At 41.9% G+C, this 18,958-nt stretch overlaps 1 protein-coding gene across 1 annotated transcript in view; it reads right to left on the bottom strand.

The window, feature by feature from the left end:
• The window catches only part of LOC137563529 (calcium/calmodulin-dependent protein kinase type 1D), a 420,545-nt gene that overhangs the window by 39,348 nt on the left and 362,239 nt on the right, over window positions 1-18,958 (bottom strand). Inside the window, exons 4-6 of the mRNA XM_068276106.1 lie at window positions 11,657-11,795; window positions 9,260-9,386; window positions 2,256-2,331 (exon numbers count right to left, since the gene is read on the bottom strand). Of these exons, the coding sequence (XP_068132207.1) occupies window positions 2,256-2,331; window positions 9,260-9,386; window positions 11,657-11,795 (342 nt within the window). The remainder of the gene's footprint in view (window positions 1-2,255; window positions 2,332-9,259; window positions 9,387-11,656; window positions 11,796-18,958) is intronic.

The following is an 18,958-nucleotide window of genomic DNA, read 5'->3' as shown; positions in this document are numbered from 1 at the left end:
TAAAAGCAGCCATATCATGGTTTTATTTGCACACACGCATAGACTAATGTTTCAAGATTTATTTTTCTTTTTTAGTTTTGAATAGAACAGAGAAGTGCACTTTTTGTACAGCACCCTTGCTTTTATTAGTCTGCACCTGATATCTCAGCAATCTCAGCAATAAGAACACTGCCAACACAATAGCCCCCTTTCCTGCAATGTTCAAATGCTCTCCCGCCTTATTCAGCTGGAGGTAATCTTTAAGGATCTAGCTGTGAGAAACTGAAATGACAGATTTGGATTGTTTGGGATAGCAGTATCATCAAACATTAAGCCTAAACAGTAAATGCAGATTCTGCTTTAAAAAGGGGCAATCAAGAATCTCTTATGCCTTAGAGATCCATCTATACAAAAGTTGATTTCATTTACTAGGAAAGTCAATAAATAAAATCAAAGTGTTTTGTGCTGTAAGAGATATGATTACAGCTCAGCAAAACATATCATTAAACAAATGCATTTCGGAGTCTGAAAAGTGACTAGGGCATGATGGAAATGTCCGTATGATATGAGATGTTCAATTTAATCAGCAAATTTTCCTAAAGGAGAACTAATGGAGAAGCATGTGGTTAATTTAATCAGATGACTCATTTGTAAGTCTCTAAATGGCTGGTTGCAATCTTATGATCATGATTACTACATGGGTGATATCAAGAGAAGAAGGCGAGCTGTGATCACATGCTCATGCGCAACCATTCAGAGATTTACAAATCAGTCCACTGATGAAGCTGAATCACATGGGAATTTACATATAGCAGTAAGTTGATCACCTCAGGGGTCTAGTCCTGGGCAAAGAAGTGAGTGTACTCACTTGGAGAACTCCTGCGGGGCCCATTTTTTTGCATACACATAATTTGGAAGCAGTTCCCCAAAATACGCGAAACCTGGCAGCGGATCACCCAAAATACACGTAACACCCAAAGGACATATAATCTGGCAATAGTGGTCCCCCAAACATACACAATCTGGCAGCAGTTCCCCAAAATACACGTAATCTGGCAGCAGCCGTTCCCCTAACATACACATAATCTGGCAGCTGTTCCCCAAAATACATAACAGCGGTTCCACAAAAATGCAGATAATCTGACAGCAGTTCCCCCAAAATAGGTACCCCCAGGTAGCCAGGTCTATAGGTGTCCCCAGTATAAGTAGCCATAAGTATAGTAGTCCCCAGTATATGTAGCCAGAGGTATAGTTGCCTAGTATATGTAGCCAGGGGTATATGTGCCCAGTATATGTAGCCAGTGGGATATGCCCCAGTATATGTTGTCAGGGGTATATGTGCCCAGTATATATAGCCAGGGGTATATGTGCCCAGTATGTGTAGCCAGGGGTATATATGCCCAGTATATGTAGGCAGGGGTATATGTGCCCAGTATATGTCGCCAGGGGTATATATGCCCAGTACATGTAGACAGGGGTATATATGCCCAGTATATGTTGCCAGGGGTATATATGCCCAGTATATGTAGCCAGGGGTATATATGCCCAGTATATGTAGCCAGGGGTATATATGCCCAGTATATGTAGGCAGGGGTATATGTGCCCAGTATATGTAGCCAGGTGTATATGCCCAGTATATGTAGGCAGGGGTATATGTCCCCAGTATATGTAGGCAGGGGTATATGTGCCCAGGTAGCCAGGTGTGCCCCCACCCCGGAGGGAGCAGAGCAGAGAAGGAGAGCTATGGGAACAGCGGGGATGGGCGGACATCTCCCCCCCCCCCCCATCCCTCACCTTCGTGCTCCCCTTCCTGCCTCTCCCCTCCAGTGTTGTGAAGTGTCGGGCCCGGCGGCGAAAGTGGGTGGAGACTTACCTCGTTCCAGTCGCAAAAGACGCTCCGCTCTGTGTGCAGCTAGTCTGGTCTTCTAGCCGCACACAGAGCGGAGTGTCCCTTGCGGCTGGAAGAAGGCGGAAAGTCTCCGCCCACTTTCGCCGCCGGACCCGACATTTCAAAACGCTGGAGGGGAGAGGCAGGAAGGGGAGCACGAAGGTGAGGGATGGGGGGGGGAGAGATGTCCGCCCATCCCCGCTGTCCCCATAGCTCGCCTTCTCTGCGCTGCTTCCCTCCACACAAGCCAGGGTGAACGGCGTTTACTTTGAAGAAAAAGTGGGTGGACGCCGTTCACCCGCGTCCACGCAGGACTCGACCCCTGGATCACCTCCACATACAACCATCACATGCTGTGGAGAAGTGGTATTAGTATTTCCATACTTACAGAATATATGCAATGACACCAATAGACCAGCAGTCTACTGCTTTGCTGTAGGGTTTCTGAGCAAGTACTTCTGGAGCTGAAAAGCACAAAGCACAATTACACACTTTATATACCTATTACCATTACCTTTCTGTCCACCTTCTTAGTGAATGTTAATGAAAGGACAACTGTAGAAAGAGGAATATGGAGGGTGCCATATTTATGTCCTTTTAAGCAATACCAGTTTCCTGGCAGCCCTGCTGATCCTGTGCCTATAATACTTTTAGTCATAGACCCTAAGCAAGCATACGCAGATCAGGTGTTTCTGACATTATTGTCAGATCTGACAAGATTATCTGCATGCTTGTTTCTAGTGTTATTCAAGCACTACTGCAAAAAAAAAAAAAAATAGACTAGTAGGGCTGCCAGGCAACTGGTATTATTTAACAGGAAATAAATATGGCAGCCTCCATATCCATCTCACTTCAGTTGTCCTTTAAGAACTACAAGTTGGAAAATCATTAATGAATACCAGCTATCTTGGGGAAAAAAATACTCTACTGTAGATTGATTGGCTGGACAATAGCTCTGATAAAATAAAACATTTGTCCTGAGTTTTCTCACAGTAGATGCTTTATTATCTTATTTACAATATACTTAGTGGCATCAAGCAAATTGATTTACCATAACAAAATTAGAAAATAAAAAAATAAAACAAAAGCAGCTTTAGATTAACTGATTTTTGAGTACACTTCTGCTTGGTGGGGTAAAAATTAGGTTTTTCTTTATTTAAGTGTGTAATATCATTTGTGAATAGACCTGCTGGATTTTGGTGTATTTCAGCCTTCCTTAATGTTCATGCTATTTAATGATCTCAGGGTAATACATGGCAACAGGTTTTACATTGTGCTGGTAGGCATCATGTGCTGGCATGCATTTTACAATGGGAAATAAACCATAGGCCTATAGCACACATTGGCCTTTGGGCCTGTTAAATGAAATGGCAGTAATGCTGTGCATAGGAACAGCATGGCAATATTACAGTGCTCAGTAGAAGCCCTTTCATCAGGATGGCCTCATTGCAGTGGAAGGGTCTAGTATGAAATCTTTTGTATGCAAATTATTTTGGAAGCAAACATCCTCCATTAGTGTAAGTTTGTAGAACCTGTTCAGCTGTAACAAGCACAGTTGTGCTTTTAACAGGCTTTACAGCCCTATGTAGCATGTGTCAATCAGGTACAGCTTGGTTTTAGATGCACTGCAATTTCTTTTTACTGTGTACAAAACTGTAAGTTCAATATTACAGTGCTACAGAGGCAATGCATGACAATATTACTGGTATTTATGCCAGCAGAGTATTGTGAGTTGTGTAATAAGTGAAACCCATGCTACTTGGGTAATGCGAACTAAGCAAGTAATGTAAGTTGTGTTAACATAGCAATGCTAGAATTACCCATGTAACATAGGTTGTGTAAATTGCGCAACACACGCTACTCTGCAGGTGTTAATACCAGTAATATTGTCATGCACTGCCTTGTAGAAAAGACCTGTAGCAAACTACAATACATGTCTACAATATATAGTAAAAAATTACTACTAGTAACAGTGAATGAGACGCTAAGAATTTTGACTTGATGCAAACTATATGTTAATCCTATGCAAATTTACAGTTTGGAACTGGATTTAATGCAGTGGATAATTCTGATGGTCTAATTCCAAGCTGTATAAACCTTCATAAAATAAGCATTACCTCAGAAATTCTTAGCATCTCATTACACATATCTTAACACTGCTTGTACACCATGGTAAATAGTAACTGCATGGGAGGCTACTGCAGCTATCATAGTCTCATCATAAACTGCCCCCCTGATGACTAATGAAATGATACTGTCTCGCCTGTATGTAACAGCACTATACATGTGTTACATATCTGTGTCTGTCAGGTCTGAGAAGAGAGGCCAGGGAAAGATCAGATATTGTGTCCTAAAATCTAAAATAGTGATGCACTATAATTGCACTAATGGCCAGGGGGCAGGTTTGGGCTCTTTTATTACACTTTTACATACTCATATGTTTTAAAGTAAGCCTGAGATGTTACAAAAATAAAGTTTAAATCATGCAGATAGGAAAAGAATGCGCACCATCCCTCTCTGTAGCAAGTGTAAATTATTGCATCATTCTATTCTTACATGCCTATGTATATAGGCATCATCCATAGTAGCACCGTGCATGCTTGTGGCTATGGCAATGTGGTGAGTAGAGGTGGGGGTGGTGGGCACAGATGCGGGCGAGCAACGGCCGTCTCGCATCCTCCTGGACACTTGGTAACGCTGCGTTCCAGCGTTGAGTGGAATGCAGCGCTGAAACGCAGCGTGACCAAGCCAACAAGAGGACACGAAACGGCCGCTGCTCGCCCGAATCGGTGCGCACCACCCCCACCCCTACTCACCAGACCAGCATGCACGTGCCACTATGGATGCATGTAACAATAGAATGATGCAGTAAATTACAATTGCTACAGAGACGGATGGTGCGCGTTCTTTTCCTATCTGCATGACTGTGATTACATTTCTTCCTTCCAAGACAACGAAGTACACGCCTCGCATCTGCATCCTGGATCATCACAGTACTGGTGATAATCACATTTTGTTTATTACTTTTTTCAATAGCGTTCATTCATATTGTCTAAGGGAGTGCCGTACTTTTCCTTCATCTATTACTAGAAAAAAAATAAGGTTTTATACTTACCTGGGGCTTCCTCCAGCCGCATGTGTGGGAGGGACCGGACATGCACACTGAGGGAGCCCACAGACTACATGGAGCTGGAGGAAGCCCCAGGTAAGTATAAAACCTTATGTTTGTAACTTCTCAGGTACACATCAACCTTCTGGGGACCGCCCAACGCCAATGGGTGTGGCCACGGTGGCAGCCTCAGGACCGCCTAACGCCGATGGGCATAAAGTCCTGGGGCTGCAGTTTCCCAGGGAACGGCCGTGCGCATGCGCGATCGTTCCCTGCCACTTCACAGAGCGGAGTTTGTGAATAGCCTGCTCGCCGCCGATTGCGGCTAGCAGGCTGTTTGTAAAGGAAAGGGGAAAGAAATGCCCTTTATCTACAACTAACTGTACAGCGCTGCGGCCCCCGGCAGCGCTGTACGAGATCAGCGATCCCCAGCCTCTGATTGGCTGGGGAGCGCCGTCCTCTCATAGGCTGATGCCTATGAGAGGCGGAACAGGACGGATCGCCATCCTGTTCCAATTCAGATACCGGAGGGAGGAGGGAGGGAGGGAGAGAGCTTCATAGAGGCTGAAGAAAAAAAAAAAAAAAAACTGCCGCAGCTATCGGACCCCTCCGGCGGCATGTCCCCTTAGGGACAAAAAAAGGAGGCGAGTCCGATCACTGGGCTCCATAGCTGGGCTGTGCAGGAGGCTGAAAAGGTCGTTAGGGGGGGGGTTAGCACTATGGTCTTTAAGTGGTTAAAGTGGTCTAAACTGACATAAGATTCAATAAAAATGTGTTTTTCTATTTTTTATTACTCATACAGTTATCATATTTCCTTTTGTGCACAAGTAATATTGTCTGTCTACAAATTGCAAGTTTCCAAGGTGTAGTTTATTTGCCCTGAAAGCTGCCATTGCATTTTATTCCAGCTGCTATTTTATTATATATTAAAATCTTCTAGTGAGCTGTTCTGAACTGTGTGTATGCCTGAAGCACAGAGAGCTTCTCAGAGAGTTTTTAGCTGTTACAAATGTAACAACTTTGTGTAAGGCTTGACAGGTTATGTCCACAATCAGTCCCTATGCCCCAATCTAGTGACGTGACTGAGCATGGCCCACGGTCTTCACCTATAGACAAACCACTGCATGAACAGGACACTTTATTTGTCTCCTGACTACGGTTACCCCCAGGTCTTAATGTGCAAAGCATACAGACTGAAGTAGAGTGGACAATAACCCCCCAGAGCCTCACTGAGACAAGTATCAACAGAGTTCAAAAGTTCACAAGTGTCAAAGGCCCAAAATGGTGACAGGCAGTCAGAGGATCCAAGTGACAGGCAAGGTTGGTCCAGGCAGCAAGCAAGAGTGTCCAGGTAAGAAGCAAGGTCGGTCCAGGCAGCAGGCAAGAGTATCCAGGTAACAAGCAAAGGTTGATTCGGGCAGCAGGCAAGAATGGTCAATAACAAGCCAAGGGTCAATTCCAGATAACAATAACACAGATAAGAGTGCGCACCCAACAACTAGCCACGGGCAATGACTGGGAGCACTCAGCACAGATAAATACAACTCTCATCACATCAGTGGCTGGCCTCACTCCACACATCCGATCAGACAGCAGTACATCCTGCCTCAGTGTCAGCTGAAAAATCAGCTGACACTACGCTGTCAGCTGACTACTGTTTACCTTTGCGGAGGGCGTACTGAGAATGCGCCCTCCGCCTATCAGGAAGTGCCACCTGTGTTCCAGCCTGCATGTCATCAGTGGGGAACAAGCGATGCGACCCGGAAATGGAGGTCTCAGCCCAGCTCTCAGCGCAACTGTCACCAGATACAGATAAGTTCCTTATAGAGAACCCGAGGTGGGATTTTATTATGCTAGTGGGGCACAGAGGCTGGTTGTGCACACTAACACCAGCCTCTGTTGCCCCATGGTGTGCCTCCAAGACCCCCCTGCGCGCCGCTATACCCCCCGCAGTGCTGGCGACACGCAGCGTGTCGGCAGAACAATGTTTACCTAAGGCTGTCTGTTAGCGCGTCTCCCCCGCCTCCTCCGTATCGGCGCTACCCGCCCACATCCCTTCCCTCCCGCTGATTGGAGGGAAGTGACGCGGGTAGCGCCGATACGGAGAAGGCGGTGGAGCAGCGCTAACAGACAGACTTAGGTAAACATTGTGCTGGCAACATGCTGCGTGTCGCCAGCATTGCGGGGGGTATAGCGGCGCGCAGGGGGGTCTTGGAGGCACACCATGGGGGAACAGAGGCTGGTGTTAGTGTGCACAACCAGCCTCTGTGCCCCTCTAGCATAATACAATCCCACCTCGGGTTCTCTTTATACATTGTAATGTAAACAAAGATACTGTTTTCTCCAGTCTGGATGCAGATTTGAAGCTGAATAGCCTTTCCATAGCAGGACAAAGTGCTGTGTTTAACTGTTGCAATGATGTTCTGCTACAAATTGTTTTCTGGGATAGTAGCTTTAAAGCTGTAAGGAATCTTTTAGAGCAAAGTAGAAATGCTGACTTTCAGACCACTTTAAGAAAGCTTTTTTTAACTTGACTTCTGAAAAACTTTATTTAAATCTGTGTTGTTTCTTTATAAATCTTTTACTCTCTGCTTTGATGGTAATCCTTACATGGAGAGATAAACTGACTGTAATATTTTACTCATGAGTTCTGAACATACTTCAGGATATAGGAGAGTGGAAGTGCCACCGTTTTAACAGACAAAATGATTGTGACTGCGGATTATATAAATGTACCTAAAGTCAGACTGATGCTGCTGTAATACCGCCTGCAGGAATGTTACAGTGAGTATCACTAAACATGCACATGATGCTGTTCAAATCAAATTTCAGCATCAGAAGTGTCTGACTGCCCTTGTCACTGAGATGGACTCTACGCTTTGGCTTATATAGAAGTGGCTTTATGAGATGAATGAGAATATCTTCCTTGGCTGACATGAATAAATGTGACCTACTTCCAGGAATCACATTAGATAAGATGATGCGAGATGAAAGCATCTACTGCATAGATAGAAGTTTTCTCCTGGTTCCTGAAATTAATCTCCTCCTGCCCACAGGACACTAGTGGGCAATCAGTCAAAAATCAGTCGTCATCATTCTTTCCAGTGCTAACCATTAAAATTATTACAATAGCAGAGGCGATAAATAAACACTTATTACATCATTATTTGGCAATTGGCATAAATTGGCAACCAAGTATGGACCACCCTAAAGTAGAAACACAACCCATACACAGCTTCGACTGACGATCATTTCCTTATCTAATGAGTGTACAGTGTATGCCCAAGCTCACTCAAGGATCCAACATGTTGGATTCTTAACGAACCCTGATGCCCAATTGCAATGTTATTTCTTGCTACCCCAACTACTTCGTCACGTATCGATTATCGTCCCTCCGCCCCCCTCCATAGCTACAGGATGCTTTGTTAAAGGGGCACTATGGCGAAAATTATACTATTCCATTATCCCCACATCAATTATTTAATATGGACAGCATAAATTTCACCACAGAGTATGTGTTTAAAAAGTAGCAGATAACACTAATTTGGCCCTCCTACAGGGCTGCGCTGCCGTCACTTCTATGATGTAAGTGTCGGACTGCACTGCTAAACAAACACTTTAACAAATGATTTATAACAAATAGTCACTCAACAGCTGATATGAGGCTGACTGACACACACTACAGAGTTGCTTTGGTTTTCACATGTAACTAGCTAAATAAATAAACAGGCTGCTAAGTAAAGGTGCGTACACATGCACTATTGTAACAAACGATGGGTCCGTCAGACCCTCCCGCTGGGCGGACGTTCTGCCGACAGTAGGACGTGTGTACAGTCTGTCGGACAGACGGATAAGACAGATCCGGCAGTTCTCACCCACATGGACCAATCTCAGAGATGCATGCAAAGTAGCGATGAGCTCCTTGGAAGTGAGTATAATGGGATCCCAACCCTGGCTAGGTTTACAGCAATTTATAAGATGTTGTATATGGAGTATATGTTTTTTTTAATCATGGCCTCTGATTATCTGAACTGTATATCCCTTCATGCGATATAACCCTCGGCAGTAAAGCTGTTATTACACTGTGCAGAAACAAGGAAGAGAGGCGTGTGTATAAAAGTTACAAAAGATGGATATCAACAGGCTTTTGAGCAGTGATGAGCTGGGTTTCTCTGTGTTCAGTCTCATCAATCTTATCTGAAAAGTTCTGGTCCACTGATAGATGTCCTTCAGAATTTGTGTCTCTAACATGTTATATTTTATATTTAAAAATGATCACTTACCAACATATCCTGGAGTTCCACAGGCTGTTGACATCACATCTCCTTTACCTTCCATCTTCGAAAGACCAAAATCACTTATCATAATCTTTGACTCTCCTTCTTGGCTGAAGTACAGCAGGTTCTCAGGCTAGCAGAGGAACACACAAAATCAATCAAGACCAAATCTAAATCACGCTACATGGTGAAAGATAATTACATATAAAGGTAAAGTATGGAAAACACAGTGTTGGCACTTTCCATTCCTTAGTCTGTGTATTATCTCCTTGATTAGCTGATGTCACACAAATATCTAGCTACTTCCTAAAATACGCAGTGTCATTGCTTTAGGACCTCTTCCCACTAAGCTCGTATCCAGGCCGAATCTGCACCATTTTCCCGCATACGAGATGGGCGGGGAAACACTGCCTATCTACCGACTTGGTGTCCAGATTGCACAGCAATGCGAAACTGGACAGCATGCTGCAGTTTTAGTCACGCAGCTGAATCCCTATAATCATGCATGGAACGGCACAGCAATTCAAGCTGTGGCTATGCAGCAGAACGGGAAGTAGCCTGGCACCCATATAGTGTTATTTTTGTTTTGTGGTTAACCATTTCATTGTGCTAGGTACCTTCATGTGCAACATCGTAATAATTTAATAGTATGCACAAATACAATGAGTGATAAAAAGTAATAGCCTACTGTCTAAAGTTGTTCTAGGTTAATTGCACCCACAAAGCTCTCCACCATCTTTTCCCCCTACATCTCCTAAATAGATTTGATATACCATCCAAACCACAACATTTGCTCCGCACACAATCTCTTTCCTTCCTCCATTAGAATTCCCTCCTCACATCTGCACATATGAGACTTCTCATGACCTTTCCCCTCTTCTGGAATTTCCAAAACACATCCATAACTCTACAACCCTTGTAACCCTAAAAGTAAACCAGAGACGAAGCACCCTCATGTATTTTACCATATATATCAGTGGGAACATTAGAGAAAACACTTACCAAGCTCTCTGTTTCATACTTCAGTGTTCAGCTTGCTTGTTATCAGCTCTGATAAAATCCCAGGCCGAGCATTCAGTCTGGCATTGCTAGAATGACTCAGCTATAATGATTCATGAGCAGAGCCAAAAGGGGGCAGGCTTGGGCTTGAAAAGACATCAGAGAAGACAGACTCCGCTATAATGATTCCTGAGCAAAGCCAGACTGAATGCTCAGTCAGGCATTTTATCAGGGCTGTTAAGAAGCAAGCTGAACAGTGAAGAATGAAACAGAGCAGGGTAGGTGTTTTCTCTAATGTTCCCACTGATATATATATATATATATATATATATATATATATATATATATATATATATATATATTGTAAAATACATGAGGGTGCTTCGTCTTTTTTCAGATGAGCATAAATTCTAATCCAGGGCAATTCCCCTCAGCCTCTGACTGAGCAATTCTTCTTGCAGATCATGATTTGCAAAACACGATTTAAAAATGTACTGCCTTCAGATACACACCTTCCCCATTGCCCCACCACTTCTCTTAGATTGTCGGCTTGCAAAGGCATGGGTCTCTCCCTTTTGATAATTAGTCACAATGTATAAGTCACTGTGACTTGCTGTGTGTTACGTACTAATGCCTGTGTTTTTATGCACCCATGTTCTCGTTACTAAACCATGGAAGAGGATGGCAATATTTGGATGGATTAATAAGATGGATTAATAAAATAATTGCAAATAATAATCACAACTGAAGACCAGTGACACCTATGGCTTGATTCACAAAACGGTGCTAACTGTTAGCATGCTGGGAAAAGTGGGAAAAATTTGCGTTCACGTGTTAACTCAAATTTTCTGAGCATTAATGGTCGCGTCTGCGCGATAAATTTGTGTTAGCGTGTGAATGCGAACGTTAACGTACAAAAAATACACGTTAATGCGCGAACGCAAATTTCTGTGCATAGTAACTGTTATCACACGAAATTAAGCGTGAAGCACTTTTCCCAGCTAACAGCTAAAACGCGCGAAAAGCCGTGCTAACAGTTTCCACCGTTTTGTGAATCAAGCCCCAAATGCTAACAATAAAGAACCCATGAAGTGAGAGAGATATGGAGGATGCCATATTTACTTCCCATTAGCAATACCAGTTGCCTGGCTGTCCTGCTGAAACTGAATAATAACAATAATCCGAACATTTATATAGCGCTTTTCTCCTGTCGGACTGAAAGTGCTTAAGAGCTACAACCACTGAATCACGTTCAAGATGCCACCCCGCAGTGTTAGGGAGTCTTGCCTTAAACTCCTTACTGAATAGGTACTGACCCTAGCCAGGATTCGAGCCCTGGTCTCCGATGTCAAAGGCAGTGCCCTTAACCTGTACACTATTCAGCAACCAAAGGGCGTTACTTACTTTCAAATCTCTGTGCACAATTCCAAGTCTGTGGAGGTAGAAGACAGCATCTAACACCTGCCGGATAAGTGTGCTTGCATCTTTTTCTGTATAAAATCCCTTTTCCACTATACGGTCAAACAGCTCTCCTCCAGACACTCTGCAAAACAAAACATTCAGAAATGTGTTATGTGAACAGGGCAGATGATCAGCCTAATACAAAATATGCAGTGATAAAATTACAGAAGCCAGGGTTTGCCAGAGGTTCAGGTCTGTTAATATACTTTGCATTTCACGCAGTATTGTCTGCTGAAAAACTAAGTGCATTATTGTTAAGGACCCTGCATTAAAAATCTCAATATGAAATGTGCCACTGGCTCTTCATTAATTAAAGCCCAACCGCAAAAATACATAAATACAGTATATTTTTGTTTGGAAGGGACTGAAAGGGGCTTTTGGGTTTGATGTGCGACAACCTACCTGACTCTTTGTCTTGAGAAGTAGGTGAAAACGGGCAGAGACAGCAACATATAAAAACTATTTAGCAGAGTGAAGATGAGTTAAGGTGTCCATTAACAGTACAATCTACCAAACAAATGACCATACGATCAGGCAGAACAAGTATGGTGCCGATTGACAAAGAATGATCATTCTATTAATTGTTCTGTTTATTCAAATTTTGGAATGATTCTTTAAGTCTGATTGGATTGCTTTTCACTTCCTCTCCATTGGTGAGCCTGAACAATTGTTTCAGATCAATCAAACGATCATTTCAGACAGTCAATCATTTGGGAAATTGGATCGTTAATGGGCACCTTTAGATCTCCCATTAACTTTTTTTTTTTATCTCTACCAATCATTTTTTTTTGTCCCCAGCACCATTTGGCTCATATTAAATTATCTGCAGTTACAGGGCAGGAAATAAGGAAAAGCCACCACAATGAGGGCACAGACAGTATTAAAACACAAACAGTATTAAAACAACAAGAAACACTAAAAAAACCTAAAATTAAAACTATGTACTAGGTATTCAAATTAATTAAGTGGATAAACTAACTAAAAATGCCATCACTTTCACTTTAAATGCACAGAAAGTTAGAGTTTGGATTCTAACTACCAATTGACCATCACACAAAAAATATTTGTTGAGTATATCTCATTACTAAGAAGCCTGGGGATGATGATTTCACACAATGATGACACATTGAGTTCAGTTCACAAAATTATGAGCTTTACTCCTTCCACAACAGGTTTGGGACTTTTTAATTGGTCAGGTTTTCCAACTCCTCCACAGTTTAACTGCACCCCTGGCTGGAGGAGAAATAACTGACAGGAAAAACTGCAGTCATCTCAAATACCTCACATTCTTGGTGAGCTGAGCCCTCTTGTAGCTGCCATTTCAAAGGCAAAATGTATTTAAACTAGCCATGTAAGTTTTTCACACAATTCCTTCGATTTATTATAATCTAGGCAGACAGGGATGGCACCTCTTTGCTTCTGAGATCCACAGTAGCTGCAGTTTGATATTTTTCTGGTTAAGTCCTTGGAATGCATACAACTCTTTTCAAACTCCTAAAAGGTCCTTACAGATACTCAGCTACTGTCATATGGAACATTTGTTTGTGCTTGTTCAAAATTCACAGTTTTAGGAACACTCACATTTAAAGTGGATCTGAGATGAAAAACTAACTATAACAAGTAACTTGTCTATATATCTTATCTAAAAGTTAGATAGTTTACACAGTAAATCTAGCTGCAAACAGCTTCAACAGTTTATGATTATTTATTCCTGTGATACAATGACAGCAGCCATGTTTTGCTTGTCACATTACACAGGCAAGCTGATAGCATCTCCAGCCCTCAGCCTGTGAAAAGTCCACTCCCCTCTCCTCCTCCCCTCTGCCTCTGAAACCTCTGGCTAGTAACACCTCCTCCTCCTGCCCAGACTGAGCTCCCATAAGCCCTTGCTACATGGCTCTAAAAGTGCCAAGGCACAAAAGGAGCTGTGGGCGAGACGTGTTTAGTTTGTAGGGAATTAGAGTATTAAAACAAAAAAAAGTAATTGGCTTGAGTAATGCCCTATAAACTATATGAAAGGAACCCAACTATGCAATGAGTAAAAGTTTATCTCGGATCCACTTTAATCAACCTGTTCTTTTCTATGAGAAGGGGAAGGGAGTGATAAATGGTGGCCAAATACAAAGTACTTAAAGTGGATCAGAGGTGAAAAACTAACTATAACAAGTAGCTTGTCTATATATCTTATCTAAAGTTTAGATAGTTTATACAGCAAATCTAGCTGCAAACAGCTTCAACAATTAGGATTTTTTATCATACATGATACAATGAGAACTGCCATGTTCTGTTTGTCACATTACACACAGGCAAGCTGATAGCATCTCCAGCCCAAAGCCTGTGAAAACTTCATTCCCCTCTCCTCTTCTACCTCTGAAATCTTTGGCTAGTAACCTCCTCCTTCTCCTGCCAGACTGAGCTCCCATAAGCCCTTGCTACTAAGGCTATGAGAGCCAAGGCACTCTGGAGAAGCTGTGGGCGAGGCTTGTTTAGTTTATAGGGAATTGGAGTATTAAAACAAAAACAAAAAAGTATTTGGCTTGAGGAATGCCCTATAAACTATATGAAAAGAACACAATTATGCAATGAGTAAAAGTTTATCTTGGATCCACTTTAAAGGCATCTGTACATAGCTTTGGGTCTGTCTAGCTTCCCCTTGGCAAAATAAGACCTTGCTAATAATGAATGTGCTATTACCACATAAAAGGTAATATAAATATGCTGTATATAGCCCTAAATTCTAAATATCTACATGACAACCTTTTCCATGTTTGTACCTCTGAAGCAGCCTTGGAGATACAAGCGACTCCTTACAGCTTCCTCCTGAGCCTTGTTTTCAATCTTGGCTCAAGAAACTTGTTAAAATAAAATGTACTGTTTGCTGTTTCTATTATGTAATTTGTAAAGCAAACCTGAGCTGAAAATTAACTTATAAAATAATATACTGTATTATAGGCATGGTTCTAATAGTAAATAAAACTTTTCTTGTGTCTCATATTCTTAACTTTCAGTTTAAAGTGTACCAGAGATGTCAACAGCTAAAGATTTGATACTTACCCGGGGCCTCCTCTAGCCTCATAAGCTTGTCTGAGTCTCATGATATCCTCCCATGGTCTGCCGTTCAGCTGCGATCAGCCCTGGTAAAAGGCTCAGTCAAATCCAGTCTGGGTCTTCTGCGCATGTGTAGTAGACCCGGACAAACAACTGAGCCTGTTAGCGGAGCTGATCACGGCTGTACGGCAGACCACGGGAGGACGGCGTGGGATTCAGATGAGCTTATGGGGCTGGAGGAAGCACTGGGTAAGTATCAAATCTTTCAAATTTAACGTCTCTGGTTTCCTTTAAGAGTTGCAATTTTAATGTGAAGTATAAATAGCAAGCATAACAGTGTGAGGTACCGTCTGCTTCAATCTGATCCCAGGAGAGAAAATTAGTATTTACCATTTGAATTTTTCAGCACTATGTTGTTTTCAGGAGACTTTGTGCAGATAGATAAAAAAAAATAGAAACTGGTCAAAGGGGCGTTCTAAATAGGTTCGGTACCATATGTGCCTGTGTTTCTTTCCTTATGGTCCGGATTCACAAAAGGTTGGTAGAATAGACCCGCATAGACAGTGCATGATGATTTTACCAGTGTTTAACCACTTTGCATCCAGACCTTGTTCTCAACTTATTGACCAGAGCAGTTTTGACAGTTTAGCTATGTCCCTATTTAATCAGAAATAACTTTATCCCTACTTATGACACATAAATGAAATATATATTGTTTTTTTCAAGACAAACTAGGCTTTCATTGTATGCCATTTTTTCCGTCAATTTTGTTTTGTATGAATTTTAATGGGAAAACAAAGAAAAAAATAGAAAAAACATGTATTTCTCAGTTTTACCAATTCCAGTTTAAAAATAAAAATTGCTACTGTCGATAAAAAACACACATTTTGTTTGGCTATTCTTACTGCTTATCACAAAACTTCGATTATGTTCCGGTCACAATTTATGGTGAAGATATTTGATCCTGAAATAGTGCTACAAAGTGTGTTTTTCACTATGAAATGAGAAAATAAAGTACCTTTAATAGTAAAAATCAATCTCATTAGCTCAGGAAACTTATATTCCCATTCACCAATTAGTACTGCATCAGATAGTGCCAGAAATGCGCACAGGAGCAAGCCCAATCCTGCACAGCACTGCTTCTGCTACAAGACGTAGATCTACTGACAGGTGGCTTAGATGAAGTCCCAGAGGACGTATATCTACTGACCTGTGGACGAAGTGGTTAAAGGAATTTGGAAGCTGCCATATATATTTCCTTTTAAACAATACCGGTTGCCTGGTGTCTTGCTGATCTTTCATGCATCAGTAGTGTATGAATCACCTACCTGAAACAAGCATGTGTCAAATCCAGTCAAACTTCAGTCAAACATCACATTTGCATGCCCTTTTAGGGTCTATGGCTAATAGCATTAGAGGCAGAAGATCAGCAGCAGGACAACCAGGTAATTTGCATTGTTTAAAAAGAAATACATTTGTCAGCTTCCATATCCCTTTCACGTCAGGTGACTTCAGTGTAAGCAAAGTAATGGGCTATATGAATAACATACATTGTATACGTAATACACTTGAGTATATAGCATGAGTTAAGCAATTTGTGCAACTCATGTTGCATGTGGAAACTCCGGTAAAATTGATGTGCACAGATGGTCTTTCATGTGTTAGTGTCCATGTCATATGCCAGTAAGGCTTTGTTCACATCTGAAATCGAAATCGTTGATGCCGGCGATTTTTGATTTTGTGGACAATTTTTCTTCCCCCTCCTGGCGCTCGGGTGGGTGCTGCTGTTTTTTTTAAAGCGCTTTTCTAAGCTCTTTTGCAGAGCAATTCTGCCTTTTTCACTTCCTGACACAAGTCAGGAAGTGTACTCTTTGATCCAGAAATGAATAAATACAATGGCTTCAATTCATCAAGCATTACCGCATTCAGTAATGCTGAAAACAGCTGACTTTACGGAGCACTTAGTAAAATGTTAATTCATCAAAGCAGTTACCGCATGAGAAGCAGACATTCCTGTGCAGAGAGATAAATTAACGACTTGTTAAGTGATTACCTCAACACATGTCAGTAAAATGTCAGCAAATGTTAATTAATCAAGCTCACAGCATTCGATAACATGTGCGGTGTTTATCTCCAGCTCTCCCCTGTCGATAAGGAGCTTGGAATGCCTGTGTGTGACAGGACCATAGAAACCTCCCCTGTCCCCTGCAAGTGCTGCTGATAGGTTGGCCAGGCTTCTCGGGTGGAACAGACCCCCCCCAGGCAGCCAGGGGAGAGAAAAGAATTAAAGTTATTTTCCAGGCACCCTTCTTTTCTAGGCACCCTTCGGTAGTGTAACCCCTTGAGTGCCTGTTTAAATATGCAGGGATGCAAGTGGGAGCTCGTGGCAAAATGACCTAAGCAGGGAATGTGTAATGTTTCTCAGCAGTTCATCTAAGCTGTGGCAAGTAAATAGAAACTTAAGACTAATGAGACAGATTCAGCAAGAGCAGAGGCAGCACAACAAATATAAAAGGCACATGTATAGGGATGTCGGTGCTGCCTCTTTCCTATTGTAATGCCCTCACTGCACGGACCTCTTCGGTAACTTACCGAACATCTACCACATGTGTGAAAATATTGATGAATTAGCACAGTGAAGTGTAAAATACCGAATGTGGTATTTTAAGGACTGGGATTTTGTTATCGAACACCCTGTGATGAATTGAAGCCAATGTATTTATTCATCAAAGCACTTACACAAAGCACTTTTTTAGGCGCTTTGCGAATTCTTATACCTTCTGTTGAGCAAAAACGCTCAGAAAAGGTACAGGCAGCGCTTTGCTGAGCAGATCAGAAACGAACCGCTCAGATGAGAACACTCTCATAGGGAATCATGGCTGGCGCTTGAAAAAAGGGCAAAAACGCCCTAGGTGTGAACAAGCCCTTAAAGGGACTCTGTAACAAAAAATGTCATTGTGTTTTCTACCATCCTACAGCTTCCTAAACCTATTATAATGTGCTCTGGCTTACTGCAGCACTTTATACCATCATTATCTCTGTAATAAATCAGCGTATCTCTCTCTTGTCAGACTTGTCAGCCTGTGTCTGGAAGGCTGCCAAATTCTTCAGTGTTGTGGTTCTGTGATGCATCCCCCCCTCCTGGCCCCTCTATGCACACTCCCCTGTGTGTGTTATTTACATTAGCCAGCTTTTCTCTGCTCTCTTATCTTTTACAAGCTGGATAAATCCTCTGTTCACATACTGATGAGTCACATACTGCAAAATTACAGACAACCGGGCAGAGCTGTCTGCAAGAAGAAACAAACAATCAGCTTGTAACTCTTCAGTGAGGTGCAGGGGGAAAGAAACACACAACTGATCTCTTGAGATTCAGAAGGAAGGCTGTATACAGCCTGGTTGTGTATGGATGTATTTTCTATGTGTGGACATACTGTACATCAACCTACTTCCTGTTTTGGTGGCCATTTTGTTTGTTTACAAACAAACTTTTTAAAACTGTTTTTAACTACTTTTCATGCGGCGGGGAGCAGCGAAATTGTGACAGAGGGTAATAGGAGATGTCCCCTAACACACTGGTATGTTTACTTTTGTGTGATTTTAACAATACAGATTCTCCTTAAGGTATGCTTTAGGCATTGTTAGTATCCCTTATGGATTACTATAATGCCATATCTGGTTAATAAAAGGACATTACTGAAATCTAGCAGTGCTAGAGGTATAAAACAGGATAGAAGAGAACAAAGATTGCCACAGTCTTGATTTTCACTCTGACAATAGAAGCTTTCTTAGAAATAAATAGTCTACGTTATAAATCACTCCCAAGACTACAGAAAACAGCTACTACAAATCTTGGCAGGGATATTACTCTGTGGATGTTAAAGATTACAAACAGAAGCATTCCCAGACACAACAAATCAGCACAGACTCCTAAGCAATGAGTTTGCTATGTGCACAAATACAGAAGAACTTGAACGGCAAATGCAATCTAATGATGCCCATACATGATACCATTTTTTTTTTCATTTTTACAATTATATAATTTTTTTTAATTATTCCGTTAGACTGAAGATATTTCCAACATGTCAGATCGGATTTTTAGAGAAAAAAACGGGATATCATTACTTTCTTGATCGTAAAAAAAGGATTCTTTTCACCCTCATCTGATTTGATTGTTTTGGTCGAATAACCAGGAAA

Source organism: Hyperolius riggenbachi, chromosome 3, assembly GCF_040937935.1.
Source record: "Hyperolius riggenbachi isolate aHypRig1 chromosome 3, aHypRig1.pri, whole genome shotgun sequence".
Lineage (NCBI taxonomy): Eukaryota > Metazoa > Chordata > Amphibia > Anura > Hyperoliidae > Hyperolius > Hyperolius riggenbachi.
Note: the sequence above shows the minus strand (reverse complement) of the source record. Positions and strands in the feature narration are given on the sequence as shown.